General features: G+C 48.8%; 1 protein-coding gene across 1 annotated transcript in view; it reads left to right on the forward strand.

The window, feature by feature from the left end:
- The window catches only part of gabbr2 (gamma-aminobutyric acid (GABA) B receptor, 2), a 39,247-nt gene that overhangs the window by 13,544 nt on the left and 3,917 nt on the right, over positions 1-21,786 (forward strand). The window contains exons 3-16 of the mRNA XM_085901348.1: positions 5,175-5,345; positions 7,052-7,153; positions 7,472-7,537; positions 7,623-7,811; positions 8,155-8,391; positions 9,924-9,984; positions 10,379-10,459; positions 11,073-11,223; positions 11,301-11,433; positions 11,774-11,881; positions 12,796-12,918; positions 21,038-21,148; positions 21,226-21,450; positions 21,533-21,715. Coding sequence (XP_085757474.1) covers positions 5,175-5,345; positions 7,052-7,153; positions 7,472-7,537; positions 7,623-7,811; positions 8,155-8,391; positions 9,924-9,984; positions 10,379-10,459; positions 11,073-11,223; positions 11,301-11,433; positions 11,774-11,881; positions 12,796-12,918; positions 21,038-21,148; positions 21,226-21,450; positions 21,533-21,715 — 1,941 coding nt within the window. The remainder of the gene's footprint in view (positions 1-5,174; positions 5,346-7,051; positions 7,154-7,471; positions 7,538-7,622; positions 7,812-8,154; positions 8,392-9,923; positions 9,985-10,378; positions 10,460-11,072; positions 11,224-11,300; positions 11,434-11,773; positions 11,882-12,795; positions 12,919-21,037; positions 21,149-21,225; positions 21,451-21,532; positions 21,716-21,786) is intronic.

The following is a 21,786-nucleotide window of genomic DNA, read 5'->3' on the forward strand; positions in this document are numbered from 1 at the left end:
TTTCTCATCTTAGCGTCAGACAGTTAAACTGCTCTTAATCGATCGCGCCGGCTTTGGTCTTTTCCAAGCAGGCCGTCGCGTTGCTTAATGGCTCGTAATGGAGTCCGGCGCTTTGCAGATTTCCTTTCAACCGCCGGACGGGGTAAGACGACATTGGGTCAGTGGGACGATCCAAAATAACTTGGACAAGTTCTCTTTTTCAGGCTGGAAAAGCAGAGCCAGTCACTAGTCAGTGAAAATCTCTTTTAAAGCATTCAGCACACGCTAGTGGATGCTTTGCATGTTTATATTGTAATTTGGAGTTCAAATTTGTATGTAAATTGCACGCATACAATCCCAGGAGGAAATGGCAAACATTTACGGGGAAAGATAAGACAATGTGCACGGCATGGACATGAAGACAACAAACGGCTACAAATAAATCCATTGTGGGTTTGGGGTTTACAGTCATACTATTTAGTAGATTATTTTGTACAATTTCTGCTCCCTTATTTTGTTGGGTGCAATTCCATTGCCGACCACTAAATACCAACACAGAGCAAACTCTGAAGATGTAAATTTGAAAGACAAATGAAAAGAATTAGTATTTGAGCTTATCTTAGTTTTTGCCAAAGATGACTAAACAAGACATTCTTTAATTCTCTTTTTTATGCCTACATACTGTTTGTCATACTAATGTTAGGCATTGAGGCCTAAACCTTATTTGGTGGTTGGAATCCTCCTCATCCTAGCAAGTTGTGAGGAAGGGGGGGCTGGATGTGGGCCGGGACGGATGGTCTTATGAGATATTTACATCTCGATAGGTTAACAGGAAAGGGTGGCGGCGGGGGGGCGGCGGCAGGGAGTCCTGGGGCAGCAAATTTTGAAAGACATGGTGTGGGCTGCCACCACCCCTTGGACCCCCCGCTGGCAGCAGGACGCGTCAGCGCACACCGGCGCTGACCTTTTAGCGCTAACAAACAGCATTAAATATGAATAAGGACATAATTGGAAGTAACCGCTGGCGCTATCGTCTTCCTCTTTCAACCTACACACACATACGCAGTGATGTGCAGGCTGTAGTGAAGCACACATTAGCCACGTAGAATACTTTGCCAGTAATAATCTTGACATTTACGCCGGCGTCATTAAGAAACTAAGCAAACCGCATACACGCCAAGTCGGGTCTTTGAACGCACGAATCAAACGCTAACATGGTTTATATAGGAAAGTCCTCAGCTGGAAAATTTCTAATTTCAATCCCTCAAAAATCACAAAAAGTAACCAATGTACCTGTAAAAGCTTGTCAGCGATGCTAACAATTGTTGAACAATGCTAACAATGATCAAAATGCTAACGGAATGCTCCTAATGTGAATCAGTTCGCCGTGTCTCATGGCTTGTGTCACATTGCACGTCCTTGGAGCCCGTGTTCTTTGAGATGACTGGCTTTTAAGGTAAACTGTACGCTGCGATTGCAAAAATGAATAAATAAATAAATAAATAAATAAATAAATAAATAAATAAGCAATTAGCATGGCAAAGAGGTGTTCTGACAAGCAGAGTTGTTGCCCAGAGGTAATCTGCTGCTTTCTGAAGTGCAGCCCGCCCGCGGGACCGCCAAGGCAACGCAGGGGATGCGGGGACGCCTTTTTACCGACATCACGTAGCCCGGCTAATGCGTCACGACGGCACGGGAGTCCGGGAAAGCAGCCGAAAAAAAAAGCAGAGTCGGCTTTAATTCATGCACGTGGCGTCGGAATGCGTTCACGAATGCCGAGTTAGACAGCGCGCCAATGTCTTTGTTTTTAAAAACAAGCAAGCATATGCAAAACATGACAAATGTTCTTAAAAAGAAGCTAGGCTAAAAAATAATTTGAAGTTAAATTGGGAAAGATAGTTACAGTACTGGTAAGTTTAGCTTTCTCGGCCTAGCTGAGCCTTAACACAAATTTGTGTGTTGGAGCCCAGCTTAACTTCAACACATTTGGCACCGGTTCACTGGAATAACGCCACAAGCCGTGCACTCGAACATTCTTGATCTGCGGTAAATTTCCAATTCTTTCTCATTGGCTTTCTCTCTGGGAGAGAACAGCTGGAGAGCACGGCGATGGCCTCCCCGACGCAGCATCTGCTCATTAATCATGCACAGGCAGGCCATTTCAGGTTGCGCTATCAAATCTCCATTTATAAATAGAATAGCGATGAAGCCAGGTGACAGGATGCCATCGCTCAACAGCCCCCCCCCCCCCCCATAAGCTCCCCTCTCTCTCTCTCTCTCTCCACTCTTGCTGGGATTTCCTTCAAAAACTGGGTGTCACACGGAGGGCATGATTAAAATTTAAAATGTTGCATGAGGCAAGATTTTTTGTACTTGACTATAATGTGATGAAAGTCAGAGACGATTAATTGAATATATATTTTTTTTCAGCAGCACAGTGCACTAGTGATCACGCAATGGAACCTTTCCGGTTGCTTGCTTCTGAGGAATGACACTTGGTGATTGCTGCGTGGCTGATTTTGTTTGGCCATCTGCCACACGGATGATGTCGAATCTGTTTAAAATGGTGAAAAAAAAAAATGCACGTCTCCCTTAAAAGTAATTGATGGTTAAGGGGGATGATGGCAGGGCACGATTCCATCATTGTCCTTGAAAGCGGGGGGGACAGGCCCGATCCGTGGACAGATGGCGGTGTGAAGAATGGCCACCGCCGCCGATAAAGCTGTCTGCCCGGCGCGAGTGATGAGGGAGGCGGGGTAGCCGTGTTAACAATTGATGTCACGTCAAACTTATCGCGTGTCAAGCTCAGCAGAATTACTAGTTGGCGGCTGGGATGGGAGGATACTTCCTGGTTTTCGTGTGTTGGCTTTGATTGAGGGTGCAAAGGGAACAGAAAACTTCATTTTATGGTACGATTTTTGCAAGGAGCCGCATGTTGATGTCATAAAAGTCCAATGTTGAAATGACGCCGTGATTCTGAGACAAATCTTTCTGCGCGTTAGCACTGAGGTTTACTAATTGATGTATTGGAGGCTCTACCGATCAGTCTTTTGGTGGCAATTATCCGTTGCTTTCTGGAGTGCAGAGACCTTCGGTGCAGTTGAACCTAGATGGTGGTCCTGAGCTTCATTCAATATTCAGTATGCGGCATTTGCTGCGCTGCGGGGAATACCTAGTTGGAGAAGCTTTTGGACCTAGCACATCCATCGCTTGCAACTCATTAGCACCACCGAGATAGAATGTCACAAAGGGGGATTGCAGGGGATGCTAAACATGAAGCTTTTAAGCACTGAAATATTTCTGTATTAAAATTTGTAACAATCCCCTAATGATGAATATTTCAGGGTTCAGCACCGATCATTCATCAGCCCGCCTTCGATCGTTACGGCCGATCATGTTTGATCAATAAGCCACAGGGATGGGCAAGGAAATACTTTTTCCGCCACCATCGAACAACATTTTTTTTGCCCCCTGGAGGAGGATCTTCCCGACCCAGCGCGTTCAAAATGCATCGACCGCCAGCCCGGTTTCCACTCCAGCGCTTATCGATATTCATACTTACGGGTCTGGGTCGGTCCTCCTCTTCTTCTATTGAGTTAGTCGCACGCGTGGCGGTCTAAACGTGGCCGTCGTGTCCCTTCATTTATTATCCATGACGGCCACTTCATTATTCAAAGGCAAAACCGCACAGTTAGCCTCGGCGGAAGCGATTGGAACGGAACCCCCGCTACCATCGATCGATGCTGCCAGATCGCGCCGGCTCCTCGTTTAGGGACAGACTGACTTGCTGTTTAATGGAAGCTCATTTAGCCTAAGCTTTTTCATTGATTTTCTCATGGCTCGCTATTCCGACAAACTAGCGAGCGACATTGTTTGTTAATTTCACTAGCTACTAGCTGGCTACTTTGCTACTGAACTACACCAAGGGGTTGAAACCCACCATCAGTGTTCCATGAAAACAAACTGCAGATGAAAAGACCCCAACAGTTTGAGGCATTTGGATCAAAGTGTGGCCATTTTCTTTCGTAACCCAAACCTTTTGTCAGCACCATCCATCTGAACCGCTTTGAAGGAGCACTGATGTTTAATTGAAAGAGCAGTGGAGTCTTTAGCTAACGCTGAAGAGCCCAGACGGAAAGGGCCCAAAATAGTCCTCGGAGCAGCCAATGTAAGGAACTCGCTGGTACTCGGAACTCACTCGCCTGCCACGTCTCGCTCGGTCCCCGGCTCCCTCCTCCCCTTTACGCCGAAGGTCATTAAAAGCGCTTGTCCCACGACAAGGTCACGGAGGCACTCTGCGGGATGCAAGAAAAGATCCAATCCGACCCGCCGGCACTTTTACGATGATAAGATGACGGCCATTGGAGTCGTCATCTTTCCTACGCGTTGGCTGCACGTCCTAATGGATTGCAGTCTGTTTCAAGTTCACAGAAAATGACACCCCAGTCTCATGAGCAGCTAATGCTGGGTTGAAAAAAAAAATCAAACCGTGAAAGAAGATGACATCTTTCTCGCAACGCAAACGATTTTTTTGCAGCAAAAGTCAAATTTCAACAGCGCCAGCAGTGCTAACTGCGCCCGGTGACGAGTGGGAGATGAAAAGATGCCGCGACCCAGACGTATAATGAGGAGATCAAAGTCAAGAGGCGCTTGAACTCTTTTTAGGAAAGCGCTGCGACGGGCGGACCCCGTAACGCCGCTGTCGATTGCTATCGTGAATCACAGCCTGGTCCGCTACTCGCAAAGTGTGTAATTAAGTCACACGCTTCCTTAAATCAACATTGTCCTTATCTGAGGTCAAATTTGCACCCATCGCACTCGACATTGCTGTGCCACAATCCACTGAAATATCGACCCCCGTTATCGTACACGTTGTCATATTGCGGCAAACGTCACATGTGCTCTTGTCCTCGTGCAAGACAACCCTTGTGTGTGTGTGCGCGCTCATGTCTAATCTCATTGTAGAAATTAATTACAGCTGTTTTTGGCTCAAGGGAACACTGGTGACCTATTGCTGGAATTCATGCATGGTGAAGCGAGAGAGAAAGACAAAGCCAAACAGCAAGGAATGACAAATGACATCATTCCCTTTTAACATTTATGCCCCCCCTCCCCCTTCTTTTGAACGATTTCTACTCTCTACACCATTTAATGCATTGAATCTTAGTGGTGTTACCATCTTTTGTGCTTTTCAGCTGTCCTTTGCAGCGACCACCCCGGTGCTGGCAGACAAGAAAAAGTATCCCAACTTTTTCCGCACAGTCCCGTCGGACAACGCCGTCAACCCGGCCGTGGTCAAGTTTCTCAACTACTACAACTGGAGCCGCGTGGGGACGCTCACGCAGGACGTGCAGAGGTTCTCCGAGGTCTGTCCTCTCCCTTTGCTCTATTCACAAACAAAAGGGGGGAAAAAAACAGCAGTTTGTAAAATAAAGATGAGGATTTATTTTTCATAAGAAGACTCGGGCGTCCCAGTGGAACGCAATGAGAATGCGCTCAATGTTTTTTTTTTGTGCGTGTGAATGATGCAAGCAGACAGCAGATGTACTTTGTTTCGGGCTAATGGTAAAACAAAATCAAACAAGAGTCCAAAGGGTGTCTATGCCCTCAGAAAATCAAAGCATGGCCTCGAACTAGCTGATAGCTGTTTTGCTAATGTCAAAGTAGCCATGAGTCGCTAATTAACTAATAGCTAACTACACATTTTCATTTTTTTCACTGCCAACCACGAGCATAAAACGAAATGTTTAAAAAAAAAAACAGGAGTATCAACGCCTGGCAATAATTGGCACGTTTGAAAGTATTATCTCTTTGACGATGCCAATGTGTTTTGAGTAGGTGGCCGTCATTTTCCATTCAAGCGCTTTCTCCTGTCGTGCCGCTTCATTTCTTTGCCGCCTACGCAAATCTGCCGCTCGCATGGGGAGAACATTTGTGGACGCAAACGCTTCTTCTATCGTCAATGACATTGGGAAAGGCGCCATTGTGAGCTGCTGTACTGTAGGTGCGTTAGCGTTAGCTTGATTAGCTTCTCTTTTCTTTTTTAAACTCCGTTGCGCTGTATGTTACCTCTGCCAGGTAAATTGATGGGCTGCACATTTGTGGGTTGAGGTGTTTGGGTTTTGAGTAAGGTTGAGGGGTCAAATTCTGGAGGAGGTCTTTCTCTTATCATTCTCCCACCCAGTGGCGTGTCGCTATCTCATTTCAAGTGTTTGTAAGACGCTGGAGACGCAAGTGCGACACTTCCAACGTTGTATCGCGATAAAACAAGACAGAGCTGCTGAAAACGTCACCTCCTCACCAGAAAGCAATCTGCTCTACTCTGCTCCGTACTTCATACACTATATAAATATATATCTCGAAAAGTGTGCTTGCAAAAGCTCCTCCACGAGCTGAAATCCCTTTATCGCCACGCTTGTGAGAGCAGGGAGAGGCTTAGGACAGGAAGAAGACGGAAAACGCCACCATTCCGTCAACCTGCCGCCAGATTGTCCCCTAATCCTCATTTTCAAATATGCAAGTGCGTCGCTCCCGCGCACCATTATTTGCACAAGCCCCCTCCACGGCGTTGGCGTCACATGGGGGGGGGCGCGGACCAACGCCAAGGCAGGAGCAGCCCACTTCCAGCAGCTCGCCTCGCAAGCTCGAGCCTCTCCGGCCGGCCACCTTCTATTTACGGCACATCCGTAATCATTAATGGTAGCGGCGAGCCATCACACACGTGAACACGCGCGCAATATTTGGCAATCAACTTTATTGCCGGACAGGCGGGAACGGCAAACATCAATCAGAGCTGACGGAGAACAGGATTAGGAAAATGCCCTCAGGGTGTTTAATTACACTCTGGAACAATACACAGCAAAACAATCTTGTTTTTGTTGTGTATTGACCTTTCTAGTCAAATAACAAAGGACAAAAAATGTGTTTTAGCCCTTGAAAAGACACAATTAGCATACTCAAGTCATGGATTGAACTGTGTATTCATATTGTTCATGTATTTATTTATTTGATGTTATTGAAAAACAAAAAAAAAAGACTGATCGTGAAACTGGAATTTTGCGTGCCTCCTCAGGTGAGGAATGACCTCACAAGCGAATTGGAGAAGGCCGACATCCAGATCGCAGACACCGAGAGTTTCTCCAACGACCCCTGCGTCAACGTAAAAAAACTCAAGGTGATTTCCGCTAAAGTTTCCTGACGGTCGTGCTCCGGACAAAGAACACGGGAGCATCTCAACGCCGCCTTGATGGTGACGGGGTGTTCTTCTTCTTGCTGTATCGCGCCGTCGGCATCCCGCTAGTCCCGATGCGCAAGCTAGCAGCTTGCGTTGCATAGCATGTTGCTCATTATGACCTTCGTAAAGTTTCAAGCAGACGCCACAGCTGCACTAAACACCCACAGCAAAATTCGAATGGTACATTTGTGGGCACATACTTGGCACACACGATCTACTTTTTCTAACTATCCGTCTATTTTTTGGGTTTTCTTATAGGACAACGACGTGAGGATCATCATTGGGCAGTTTGACGAGAACCTGGCTGCCAAAGTCTTCTGCTGCGTAAGTGCCCCCCCCCCCCCCGTGGTGCGACGCCTCGACGGCCCCACGGCACCTGAACGGCACTCTCTCTTCTCCTCTCGTACAGGCGTACAACCTGAACATGTTTGGAAGCAAATACCAGTGGATTATTCCTGGCTGGTACCAGGGCAACTGGTGGGAGCAGGCCAACAGCACCAACTGCACCACCAAGAAGCTGCTGGCCGCCATGGAGGGCTACATCAGCGTGGACTTTGAGCCCCTCAGCGCCAGGCAGATCAAGGGCATCTCCGGAAGGGTGAGCCCTGTTTCCCAGTTTGCGAGTAGAAAAACAAAAAAGAGGTACAGGAAAGAGCAAATGCACTCAAGTGTGCCGGTGGTGGTATTTGCTTGGTATTTACGCTGCTGATAATTGCCACACTAAAAAAAAAAAAGAGCACCGGGCAGTTGAACCGTGAAGTGTTTTGTTACCATTTGTGGACTTTGGGAGTTAGCTCACTGCTTTCTAGTTCATCTTTTGGTTTGCTTCTACCTGCTTGGTCGGTTAGCAGGCAATGTCCCCGTTTGTTTTTCTACTTCATGACTTCCAGGTCTGTAAGATGACTCGCATCTAATTACTAAAAGGCGATGCCCCGTTTCAGACCCCGAAGGAGTACGAGCTGGAGTATAGCCGCGAGCTACGTCAGAAGGGTGTGGAGCCCAGCAAGTTCCACGGCTTTGCCTACGACGGCATCTGGGTCATTGCCAAGACCCTGACCCGGGTCATGCACCTGCTGCGTGAAAAACAAAGCGGACACCCCAACTTCACTGTGAACAACCACGAGGTGGGCAAGATGGTGCTGGACGTCATGAACGAGACCAACTTCTTTGGCGTCACGGTGAGTCAAAATGGCAGCGGAAAGTTGCTAATAGGTCCCTTCCGACTTTCTTCAAATCTGTCTGTGTGTGTCTAATACAGGCTTGTGTACGTGTGTGCGCGCTTATGCAAGAAAAATGTCAGGAAGCCTTTGCAATGGTTTGCAGAGGTTACTTAGCCCAAGGCAGGATGGCAGCAGGATGCCAAGCGTGGCATTGAATGCTACGTCCTGAACCGCACGTTGTTTCTGTCATTGTGCTTTGTTTGCTAGTGACTGGGCCATTTCCCAGTTAGTCAACAATCAACAAGCACTAGCAATATAACGTGTGTTGACGCTATAATAAGAGCTGTCCTCTTAAAAGCATCCCTGAAATGAGATGACCCGGCACCCACACGCAGCAGGCAGCAGACACGGGAAGGCAATCTCCCGCCAGCACGGCCAGCACGGCCGCATGCATCTTTTATGCCGCTTTCTTTCTTTTCACGCGCACACACAAACTAGCCAGTGTTGCACAAAACTGCAAATTCCGCCTCTTCATTTCAAGCCCTTGGTGGTGGTCCACTTTTTCATTCCATCCTGAGAGAACACAATTGTTGATACCCCCGGAACCGCGAATGGCGATGTAATGGGTGGCCATTGAGATGACGCGTATGTTCCCTTTGATTTGCGGTCACCGAGGCATGAGCGCAAACGTTTCTCATTACGTGCGAGCGTGTATGTGTGTTAATTAAATCCGGGGGGCGCCGACATATTACTGTAATTAGCAAGGTATGAGTCAGCGCCATGTTTGGATACCGCAAGTGAGTGTACGTGTGGAGGGGAAGGGAAGGGGAGGCCAACCGAGGTGTACCGGCGCCCCGGTTCAGTCATCTGCTCATTTTGCTGATGTTGACCTTTTTGCTGAGTCATGAGGGCAAGACCCTGTTTGCACAGCAGGTGCCCGAAGGTGCCATTTAATGAGGTGAGCTGTTGATGTATCGTGAAAAGGACTGACACACTTTTTACCCTGCGCATGAATGGACAATCGTGAACGGACAGACATTTCGTGAAACAGCGGCAAATTCTGTCGAGCGAATGAGTCTTCTCTGAAGTTCGCGCGGCAATAACACGCAGAGTCAGAGGCCGGAGAAAGCCACAGAAGCCAAACTGATTGGACGACACGAGACGATAATGGCGCAAAGCTCAATTGGTTTTGTCTGCTTTGTCGGCTCTGCGGCTTAAAAGTGCTTATCTTGTTCCCTCCCTGCTTCAATCAAAGACTTATTTTTGCCGGGAGGAGGCTCACCGGGGTCGGCTCTCTTTAGCCAAATGCTAACGTCAGGATTTTTCCCGGCTTTAGTACAATATGACAGTTTTGGTCGTGTGGTAGAATAAACCACTTGAGCTGCTCGCGCTTAACGTGTTTATTAAACGTAATGCTGCCTGTCAGGGTTTCTCGTCATCCTTGCGCGACCGTTTTCGTTGAACATTTGTGTTATTTTTTTGTGTGCTAAATAATCAAAAAGAAAAAAAAAGTCATGATGCCCTGTTGTTGTCGTTTGTCTTTCTTCCAGGGCCAAGTGATGTTCCGCAACGGTGAGCGGATGGGCACCATTAAATTCAACCAGTTCCAAGGTACAAAAATAACCTACGACGTCATGTCAGCTGCTGTTTTTTTTTTTTTATCCCATTGTCGTCAGACAAAGTTGTTCCGCCGAAACACTGCGATTCGTTTGAGCGGAACAGCGCCACTGCTTTTTTTGCTGCCCACCCGTCTTGAAGAAACGTTTATCGCCGCTATCTTCTCTTTATCGCCCGCCGGCTCTCCTTGAGGTGAAATAAACGCATAATTGAAACGGCATAAAAGTGGGAAGCATATTAAAAAATATATGAAAGTGCATATTCCCATCCTTAAGTGATAGCCGTTGCCGAGTGCTTTATTATCTACCTTATTGATGTTTCGTTATGTTACGAATGCGCTTTGGACGTGGCCGTAAAGTTGATCGGATGCTGTTGTTTTTCCAAACAGAGGGGCAGGAAGTGAAAGTGGGAGAGTACAACGCCATTGCAGACGTGCTGGATCTCATCAACAACTCCATCCGCTTCCAAGGTATGGAGGAATCGGCATCATTCCACAAAATCAATGTCCGGCACCCATAATCTGTATCTGTAACATGTTATTATTGCAAAAACAGAAAGCTGCCTCTCCCAAAAAAATCTCAGGTTATGATTTTCTTTCCCCTCAGTTTTGAAACTTTTTTTGACATCACAACGCAGTGAATAAACCAACAAAAATAAGGTCATGCTGAGTTTTTTTTTGATGGGGTCAATTGAAACAAATTAAAAAAAATTTAAGCATGTTATAGGTAGTTTTTTTTCCCCACGGAAACAAAATTACCGCTCCAATTTTCGCTTGTCATCATGTACCTTACTGTTATTTTTTCCCTTCCGCCCACGCCTCTACACTCAGAAAGTTCTGGACAGTTGCGTGGAAAGCAGAGATGTGTAAGACGATTGCGTCGCCATCGATCTGCCCCCAGCCAGAAGAGAATAGAGCGGGAGATAAAAAAAAAGCAAAGGCTCCCGTAATAGCTTGAGCGACCGCTGCGCTTGCAAAGGAAACAGGAAATGGCCGTGGAATAGCCTTGTCGCTAAGTTGGCGGTCGGGAGTAGCGCAACTTGCCGCCAAAGTCATCTGAAGCCGTCCTTCTTCTTCCCGTCAGGCGTGGAGCCGCCCAAAGATCAGACCTTTGTGCATTCGCAACGACGGCACATCAACGTTCCGCTTTACAGCATCCTGTCCACCATCACCATTCTGGGCATGCTCATGGCCGGAGCCTTCCTCTTTTTCAACATCAAGAACAGAAACCACAGGTGAGGGCCGGTCTAAAAAAAAGAAACAATTAAAAAAGTGCAAAACGAAACGTTGAAGAGTGCGTCTTGTCTTGCAGACTGATCAAGATGTCCAGTCCCTACATGAACAACCTGATCATCTTGGGCGGTATGCTCTCCTACGCCTCCATCTTCCTCTTCGGACTGGACGGCGGCTTTGTATCTGACAACGAGTTTCAGACGCTCTGCACGGTCAGTTTCTGCCGTGACGCAGATAACGTTGTGTTTTGTCAGCAACTTTAAAACCCACATCAGCGGCGTCCTCTGGCGCCAAATCAGAGCGAGAGGTCTACCTTTTTGTTTCTTCTCATTAGGACAAATGACTGGCTTCAGTGTGACAGCCGCAGTGCTTACCAGATATGAGATGAGAAAGCAACCTGACAGCTTTTTTTTTTTTTTATTTCTTCATATATTTGTGGTTCATTTTTAGAGCGCTATTTTTGCATCTTCAAGGAAACGTTCATACTTGTCACAGACGTCACGAGCGCCAAGTTAGAAAATGTTTGTCACGACCCACGTATCGCCCCGATAGGTCCGAACATGGATCCTCATCGTCGGCTACACCACGGCCTTTGGTGCCATGTTTGCTAAGACGTGGAGGGTGCACGCCATCTTCAAGAATGTCAAAATGAAGAAAAAGGTATGTGACGGCAACCTATTTTAGCAGACACCGCTTGGACTCTCATTGGGTCCCACGCCACAAAGCCCAAAATGTTTGTAGCCGCCCTCTATAGTCTTAAAATAACTTCAGCGAAGGACGTGAAGGCTTTTTGAGCCATCGCATTCAATCACATCGATCGGCCCAGTTATGTAAAAGAGTAGTGGCGCTTTGTGGCCTTTTTTTGTATAAATAGAACCGCCCCCTCCCTCCCTCCCTCCCGCCACCCCTTCCTCCTGCCCCGTCTCTCGCTCCCACTTGCCGGCTTTCTGGAGCAAGCGTGGGTGGCCTGACAGGATGAGGGACGGATCAAAGAGTTGGAAGGATTTGGGGCAAAGAAGGCCAAGAAGCGAGACGGAGAAAAGACAAACCAGAGAGGCGGACAAAGCGGCACATATGGGAAAGGAAGTCGGCTCGGCTCGAAGACGAGGAGAGCGGGAATTCCCACATGGCGAGACAGACAGGAACTGTAACCGAGATCTTCCTGGGATGAGAAAAATCAAAGCTGATTTGTCAGCCTTTGTATCTCCTAATTAGGCCCAGGCAACGGCGAAAGATGTTCTGAAATATTCGCAGCATCGATTCCCACCAAGCAGTACAGTCTGCTTCAGGAAGAAATGCCACCTGACCTTTGCTTTGAACAACGTTTCCGTACCGTCAAACGGCATTCCAAATAAAGATCACCGACAGGCCACCGCTTTCATCCCGGCAAAAGTTCAGGCTACAAAAGCTGAGCGTCGCCATCTGATGTCATCGCTCCACGACTGGCCGTTAGCGTCTAATTGCAGCTAATCACAGACGCTTGTGAGAAACCTGCGGGTCGCCGCTCGGACAATAATTGGGATTGTCGAGTGGCGCGCTCATAAAACCTTTTGTTCCCACCCCCCTTTGTGCAGATCATAAAAGACCAGAAATTGCTGATCATCGTCGGCGGGATGCTGCTGATCGACTTGTGCATCCTGATTTGCTGGCAGATTGTGGACCCGCTCAAGAGGACCGTGGAAGAATACAGCCTGGAGGTCGGTGAACGCTCCACCTTTGTTCGTTGCTTCCATCGTAATTTGGGAGAGTCCCAGAATCAAACAGGAAAAAAAACAAAAAAAAACAGAATGCCTGTATTTGGAGCAGAGGAAAACAAAATGTGAGCCTCGGGCGGTGGTAGCATCTGTCTTTTTTCTGTTGATTAGTTTTGGGTTCAGATGCGAGCCGCCACAACTTCCCGCGCCACAACCCCCCAGCACCGCCCGACATTTGCCAACATGGATGCGAGGCGTTGGCAAGGCCTGCTGGCGTGGCTCCGCTTGGCCTTGTTTTTCTAGTCGGAGATGCGTGCAATGAAAATGAACTCGTGACTCGATGGTGTTTCCCGCTCAACCGCCCACTGGCTAAAATGCCAACGAAGCTTTGGCATTTCATGAGTCAGCAGTGCTTTGCTATCACATTTTTGTCCCCCCCCAAAAAAAAATGTACCAACCATTTGGTAAAGGGAAGAGCCAGCCAGGCTCTTTTGGGGCATTTTTGCATCAGCAGGATATTTCGTCCAATCAGTTTCTTCATAAAGTAGCTTCAGTCAGTAGTCGAGTATTTTTCGGGTGAGATGAGAATTTCGTGAGAATCGCTCTTGATCTTTTGCCACATCTCACGGCTTTACTGTACGTGGAGCATGAAAGTCTGAATGGTTGGAGCCTTGAGATGATTAACAAGCTCTCAGGGGGTTATTGGAAGGTCTCGACAGGGAAAAGGTGATTCCTGCTTTTCATCTTCTTTTCTGTTTGTTGATTGTTGCCAACGTCCTGCCAGGGGATAGAAGGAATCTCTATCTGACAGCTTGTTTGGACCAGCACCTTCACTTTACTTCACGCAGTGATGAATAAAGTCCACAAGGAGGTTTATTTTAGTCTTTCCAATGAGATCTGTGCCAGAGGGGCACGCCGTATGTATCCGCCGTTACCGTACCCAACTCCCAGAATGGCGGACGATGGGGACGACAGAAAATGTTGCAAAAATTCAGATCGATAACTTCAGCCATTGGACATTTTTGGGAATAAGCCTGGGTTGTTTATGTGTCGGAATGTCATCATTTATGTTGCCACGGGTGGGACGAACGTGCTTACTCTTAAAACAGCTGGCTCCACTTAATGAGCAAGCATTTGCAATAGTAGGCCAGCCTGCATATTTTTCTTTTCTTTTGGGAGGGGGCAAGTTGGGAATGCCGAACGAGACGCACGTGTAGCAACGGAGTCAGGCGTGTGACCTTGTATGTGGCTTTAGCATAGATGTAGATTTGATTTTATGATTTTTATTTTTTTGCACCCGCCCGCCCCCTCCCGTGGCTTCTCTTGCATAATGAAGGACAAACTGTCAGGAAGAAGATGATTAGCATTCCGTCGGATCCCGCAGCCAAGCGTCTCCACCCTTCCTTCTGTTTCCTACCCCCCTCCGTCACCACGGCAACGACCACGGTTCTCGACACCCGTAACTCCGTTGATCCCGGCGGACCAAAATAGCACGTTTAGGGATTTTTCTGAGGCGTGCAGTCGGCAAGGGTGATGATGACGGCGGCGATGATGAAGCGTTCACTGACGCACGCCGGCCCGGCGCTTTGAAGGTTTACCGTTGGTTATTATCAGCGCTGCAAACGCTGACATCATCGCCGGCCAGGTACAGCAACAGTGCCGAGTCGTTCTGCCGTTTGCATTTTAATTTCTACTTTGATTGACTTTTGACTATTGCGCGATTGTCTCAAAACCCGGCTGGCTCTTCCCTTTCCCAAAAATGTCATTGAAAGAGAAATAAAAGATTGAATACTTTGTCTTGAAAAATACACGAGTGCCACTCACTCACTTCCTCTTTAGCTCGTCTTCAGGTCGGGCGATAGAGTTCAATTGCACTCCACGGTGAGCCTGAAGATAAGTAAGGAGAAAGTAGCGAGCGGGATTCGGTCTTCACACGCGGCATTAAGCGTTGCGCAAGGCTGCCGAGCACGGGCAGGCTTTGTCAGCGAGGACACAAAGCAGCTGCTCCGATCAATGCCTGCCTTCTCAAAGCAAACTGGGTCATTAAGGGATAACCACCACCCACCTAGGCCTTTTCTCATCGACCACCTCCGGGCAGGAAGCCGGGGGGAGCGTCGAGACCTCGCAACATTTTTTCTTCCGCTCAAGTCGAGTCTTGACAGCCAGTAAGAATGGCGCAAGTGATAGCGAGCGCCCCATTGCGTCACGGGAGAAAGGTCGGCATCTTTCCAATTTGTCATAAGCTCAAAAACACACAAGTGCAATTAAGATGGTGGCTGTCCTCGATTCAACTCGCAAGCTGCCGGGTGAAAGCAGCCACTTTACTTTGCTTCGCGTGGACTCTTAAGAAGATTACGCCAAAAGCAGGTTTTGCCCAGCCAGATATTCGGCGCTGTGTAAAACGGGGCCGGCTCCTCTTGTGGATTTTGATCTGGGATGGCAGAGAGAGAGAAGAAGAGGGAAAGAGAGTGTGCCTTGGTTTTGTGGTTCTTTTCAGGAATGCAATCGGAGACAGCGGCCCTCCATGGCAATACGGCAACGGCAGACATCGATCCATACCGAGCACGTGCGCTCCATGACGCATTCAAAGAAATTGTCTTTCAAATACGCCACGGAAGAAATTGTTTTAATATCACGATGATCCAAGTTACACTTTCCACTCCTACTGCCGAAAAAAATCTTGTGCGAGGCACTTTGAGGTCTTCTCCCGAGGTGCCTCGCTTGTTTGTTGACACTCTGGCGGACTAAATTGGACCTCGTGGTTCCGCACGGCTTAGCCCGTTCGAAATGAAAAGGGGGGGGCCAATTCCTTTTCTGTATTTGTGTTCTTTGCTATCTCGCTGTCTCTTTTACCCACCCGTCACCTTCCCCTCGCCTCTTTTATTTTCCTCTCCTGCTGCTCCCCCAGACTGCTGTTGCTAGGCAACAGCTGATTGACCAATTAGAAGTCTTTCAAATGAAAAGCAGTACGAGGAGTCCCCGCGGTTACGCGGCCGAGGCTCGAACGCGCCGGCCGTGTCTTGTAAAGGCACGGCGACGTGCCACGGAAGCCAAACGTGCCGATTGTTTGACGTGCTCGCTTCAATTTGATCGTCAGCTGCGGCAAAATGCTCGTTGCGAGTTTGTCCGCCCTTGACAGAAACGAGCTTTCGGGCTCTAAGGCCTAGTTGCAGCAAATTTTAGAACTTGAAGTTACAAGTAAGGTGGCAGGTCCAGTTTACACTATGGTTGTGTGGAGTGCACTGCCAGTAAAGGGACAGCAGTGTGATCATCAAATCACTGCTTTAAAGTTCAAGTAAGGTGCTAGGGCCCACTTGCAGAAAGGCCGGTTGAAGTCAAACGGAGCCCGGAAAGTTAAGTGAGGTCCACTTGCGAGCAACCAGCTGGTGGAACAAGAAGAAAGTCAACGAGAGTAGCAGAAGGCCATCAACGGATACGAAGCTCTGTGAACGTGTCACGGCCACTTAGCGTCACGCCACGGAAGGTGACGTCGATTAGCGCTCGCTGCTGACAGTGCCGACCGAAAGGTCGGCTAATTAAACCCGAGCCGACGCCGCGGAGACCCGGCTCTCTCCGACGCCGTAGGCCTCGTTTGCGTTACCTCCTCACGTGAATGATTTGTCTCGCTGCTACGTCGGATGCAGTTGAAGTGGAGCGTAAGGTCAGACTTTGACGGTGTTCTGACATTATTTTTAACCGGCATGGCAAAACTCTAAATACAGTTAGTTGACGAGCCCACCGAGCTGCGACTTGCCTTCCACCTGTTTGCGTGAATTGTTGTGATGCGCGACAGTGACGCTCATTTGAATCGAGGCCATCAAGTCCAACGTTCACTTTGTGGAAGCGGCTTGTATTTATAGCCCGGGCGCGGTGACGTTGTGAAGGTTGTCACCTCCCGTCTGAGCGGCTTGGCTGCCTGGCTCTTTGTGTCAATGTCACCTCTGTTTAAACCCTCTTCCTCCTCCTCCTCCTCCTCCAAAGTGTGAATTGGCTTCCTGTCATTTTCCCGACTCGGCTCCTCAAAGTCGAAAAGCCCTGGGAGCTTCATGGGTGACTTCAAGCAGCAGTTGAAGCAAAATCACTTAGGTGGAGGGTGGCTTACTAGGGCAAGTTCAGTCACTGTGTCGCCATCTCCTTCAGGACGCAATCTATCGCTGATTACCACTTTAGTTCTCCACCCCCTCGAAAGACTTATGTGAGTCAATCTTTATCATGTTACAATGCCACGTATCAGCACTATAAGTTCAGAAGACCGCCCCGTTGGATCTCGGCTCTGTGACCTTGCCTTTTAGGAGGGACATCAAAGAACCTCATTGTAGGCTATCAACCGGACTCCATTTGCAAAAAAAAAAAAACCCAAAAGAACTCTTTCATCATCTTGTCTTTTTGGTCGATGGATTTTGAAAAAGTCAACGGGTGACCGGCAGGTTGCAATCCAAACATGATGTCGGTGCGTTACGGCCGAGCGGCAGGTCTACCGCGTGTCAATCTACCCCCCTTTCGCAACCACGGCAACGACATCGCCGACGGCCATCCGTCAAGCGTTTTTGTGTGGCTCTGAAAGCCAAATGGCCACTTCTGTTCTCCACACAAGTGTGTGCGGCGATGCAAATGCGATGCGCCATTGTCGAAAGCACAATTGAAAGCGAGTGAGGGTCAAGCCGAGTGCAACCAAGCCATTCTGGTTAGACATCGGCGGGACAATCACGGCTGTTACTTCCACGCGTGCGTTCAATGTAACGGTATTTGATTTTCATTCGTGCACAAGATCAATTGGGGTAGGTACTGTGGGGTTCACCGTACCCCGGCTATCGATTCACGTTCGGATTAAATGTGCTGCTGCATCCTCACAATGAGCTTCACGTGAGACCGATTGGTCGGGAGGGATCGATTTGGAGAAGGAGAGAGAAAGAGATGGATTCGTTCTTCATTACGTCTATAAAGTGAAAGAAAAAAGAGATGGTGCTAAGACGGACGGATGGACAGAGACATAGAACCTGCCGATAGACGTACATACAAATATATAGATTTGTATACGCTAGCGTCGGCAAATGTGTACACTGCCGAACCGGAAGACAAATGACACCCAAGCAATTCATCTCCTTTAAATGTCCTCTAATATCTTCTCCCGTGACCGTGCCAGGATGCTCTCTGGGTGGCGGCATCAGTCACCGGCGACGGTGGACCAAAGCCAGAGCCAAAGCTGATTGCCTGAGCTGAGCGCCCGTGTAGGTCTTGAAATGAAACACCGTTCCTTTCGGGCGCCGGGTCCACTGAGTATCATGGGGCGGCATTCGGCCACGAGTCGCCTCGTAGCCTCGGTGGCATAAGGTGTCGCCTTTGCCACTTGTGCGCATTAGATGGCCCGGGGAGCGCGTGTGACTCACTCTTGAGGTGTTGGCAAGGCTGTCATGTTCAGCCACCGCTGCCGCACTCGTTGTGTCAGCTCCCTCGGGTGGGCCAGCCGTGCTCCTATCGCATCACTCGCGGCCTCCGAGCACCACCTTCGACCTTCGTCACGGCTTGCGCGCAGTAGCCGTCGTGTGCTCTTTACAGCCGATAGTTATCGAGTACATAGTCACGGAAGAATACAAGTTGAACAAAATGAATGTCACGTTGTACGCTTGTGAAAATGGGAAAAAGAAACGCGTAGCCGCTCAAATAAGCAACTGGAGAAAGCTACAGTAGCGTAGTGCCTTAACTGATTTAGTAGGCGCTAAACGCGTCATTAGCGTAAGCGGCTAACCCTGAACGGCGCTCTTATTTGAATATGTAAATGCGAGGCAGCCCGCTCTGGCTTTGTCAGTTTTTTTTTTTCTTTTACGGCCGCCGTTCGTTATGCGCTTTCCATCTGTGCCTCGCGCGTTAACTGCCAGAGGCCGCAAAGTTGCTGCCGTTTGTTTGCTTTGTTGGGCGGGCGGGCGGGCTGAGTCGTATTTGTGGCGAGGCGTTAAATGCCACTCAAGTGGCAATACTGCTAATGACTTGCGGCATGCTGACGAAGATGGTGGCTATTAAATCCCAGCGCGGGCGGAGGACCTTTTTTTGTCGGCGACGTCTTAAAAAAAAACCAAAAAGAATGTTGATGCTTCTCATCTCCTTTGTCATTTTCCCTTCACACGAACGTTTTGGGTTTTTAGTTCCTGCTTCAGGGTTAGCGTTACAGTTGGTAATTGAATGGCCCCTGGCTGGCGCAGATGCAAGTGAATTCATTCTTCCTCATTATTGACACAATCAGCGCTTGAGTTGCTAAACTCTAGTGTGCATCATGTTTGACGCCTCTCAAGATTTGCCCATCCTCTAGTGGAGGGAGTCCTCTTGTCAAAACGGAGTGCTAATTGAGTCCTGCGAGGCCGCAAACTTAATTGTGGGTGTTGAACTCCCCAAACCAATGTCCTCAGAAGCCTGCCAAGATGTGCAACTGTCAGTAACAAAAACTTGATCGCCGTGGATGCGTATATCCACTCAATGAAATCTAACCATTTACTGCCATCACATTTCAGGAATAGGTGGTGGCGTTGCAATTGCTCAGATGAGTTATGCCATCAAAGTTGTTACGGGCACTCACTGCTCACCAGGACGTGTGGAAAAGCTGGTCCTCAAGTCGCTGCTGTGTGTGCGTGTGCATGTAGGTCAGCCCAGGCCTAAGGGGGCACAGACACCGGCAGCACCAGGCAGGCAGGGACTCCTTCACTTCCTCCTCTGGACCTTGTCATATAGTCACACTTGATCCTCGTTGAATTCCCGTGCCGTGGCCGCCGGCCGGGCTTGCACGTGACGCGGGAATACAATACACATTCTTTGAGTGGGAGGCCTTTATGATATTTCTAAAAAGACTCGAGTTGAAATTGTAATGAAGTGACTTTAAGCTGATTCGCCACCAAACAGTTGATTTAATACGGATCCATTTTTTGAAATGAAATCCAAATATGCATGTACAAAAAGCCTTGGTGGGTTGTGGCTCCTCATTTCCACTCAGGCTCCGCATTCCTTCCTGTCTCCTTGCTTCCATTTCTCCCGCCCGCCCGCCTCGATGTCTTATCCTGTCATCCATCTCCATTCCACCCTCCATTTCTCCCGTCACTCCCCGCCGGGCTCATCTAAACTCTTCTCGCGGCCCTCCTGTCACCGGGCTAATGCTGTGAAAAATGACAGTGGACGGCGGGCGCCTTTTGCCTTCCACCACGCCACCTCCCGTCCTCCCCCCCCCCGGTTGCCTGGCAACTCCCCAGACATCTCCCGCCTGCCGCGCCGCGATAGCCACGTGAGCCTAATGAGCGTTATAACTCATTTACGCTCATCATTTTTATTTTTTCTCCTTGTCGGCAACGCAAACAATTCTGCTGTCGGGATGAAAACCAGCAAAACATAAACGTGTAATGGATGCGGATGGGCTGAAAACGTAGTTAATAGCTGAACTAATAATCAGGGACAAAGTTTGAAGTGAAGGAAGTGTGGACTTGAAACATTGCCCTGAGGAACTAAACACAAATTGCCGCTCGTCGCCAGATTTTGGAGTGTGCCCGAGGGACTTTTTGCTTTCCTTTTCCGCTTCAAACGAATCCGAGCTTGCTTTTGTATGGACTGGGAACAGAAAAGAAAACATTTCTAAAAACATTTCTTTGGGTTTAAATAATGAATCAACTTTCCCTCTCAGCATTTCTGCCTTCACGGCCGGCTCCCTTTGGCTACCTACTAGTCGTCATCTCATGTTCTGGTCCACTTTGCTCTCCCTCTACGTCACTGCTGGCTGTCCCGCTCCAGAAATATTTTTTTTTAAACTTGTTTTTTGAAGACAAAAAGCGTGCCTTAACACACGCGTATGTGCGTATGAGATTAGACGCAATGTGTCAAGAGCACATGAGGAGGTGTAAATCTCATGATTATTCCACATTAGTCTCACCCATTAGTGTCATTTGTGTCATGGATTAGTTGAAATCCACTTGGGAGAATCCAGAATACAAAAGGAAGGACTCCCAAACGCCTCATGAGACAATGCCGTCACTAAAAAGACAGGAGGTCCCCCGTTTTGGGTCATCTCGGGCTTGGTGGCACGCTCCACAGATTCAGCCCTTAATATCTTTGTATCTAAGCACATTTCCCGCATTGTCTTTGGGAACAGGCGGACCCTCACGACAGAGACATCGCTATCCGTCCCTTCTTGGAGCACTGCGAGAGCACCCACATGACCATCTGGCTGGGCATCGTCTATGCCTACAAGGGCCTGCTGATGGTGCGGGGAAAACGGCTCCGTCACGCCGCCGCCGCCTGGACACCTCGCTCACGGCCTTCCTCTTGTTGACCCCGCAGTTGTTCGGCTGCTTCCTGGCTTGGGAGACCAGGAACGTCAGCATCCCCGCCCTCAACGACAGCAAATACATCGGCATGAGCGTCTACAACGTCGGCATCATGTGCATCATTGGGGCCGCCGTCTCTTTCCTGACCAGGGACCAGCCCAACGTTCAATTCTGCATCGTGGCGCTGGTCATCATCTTCTGCAGTACCATCACCCTCTGCTTGGTCTTTGTCCCCAAGGTGAACGCTCGCCCAAAGTACCGAAAAACGAACTCGCCGACGTCGACGCGGGAAGGCTAACGACATCACTGTCCTCTTGTAGTTGATCACCATGAGGACCAACCCGGACGCCGCCACGCAGAACCGCAGGCTCAAGTTCACGCAGAACCAGAAGAAAGAGGACTCCAAGACCTCCACCTCGGTCACCAGCGTCAATCAAGCCAATACCTCCAGACTGGACGGCTTGCAGACCGACAACCACCGCCTCCGCATGAGGATCACCGAGGTGGCGCAGAGCAGAGAGCCGTCAAACTTGACGCTGTTAGCCGGCGGCCAAACATTTGGTGTCTTGTTTTG

This window comes from Syngnathus leptorhynchus, chromosome 20, assembly GCF_054491065.1.
Source record: "Syngnathus leptorhynchus isolate UIUO chromosome 20, UIUO_Slep, whole genome shotgun sequence".
Lineage (NCBI taxonomy): Eukaryota > Metazoa > Chordata > Actinopteri > Syngnathiformes > Syngnathidae > Syngnathus > Syngnathus leptorhynchus.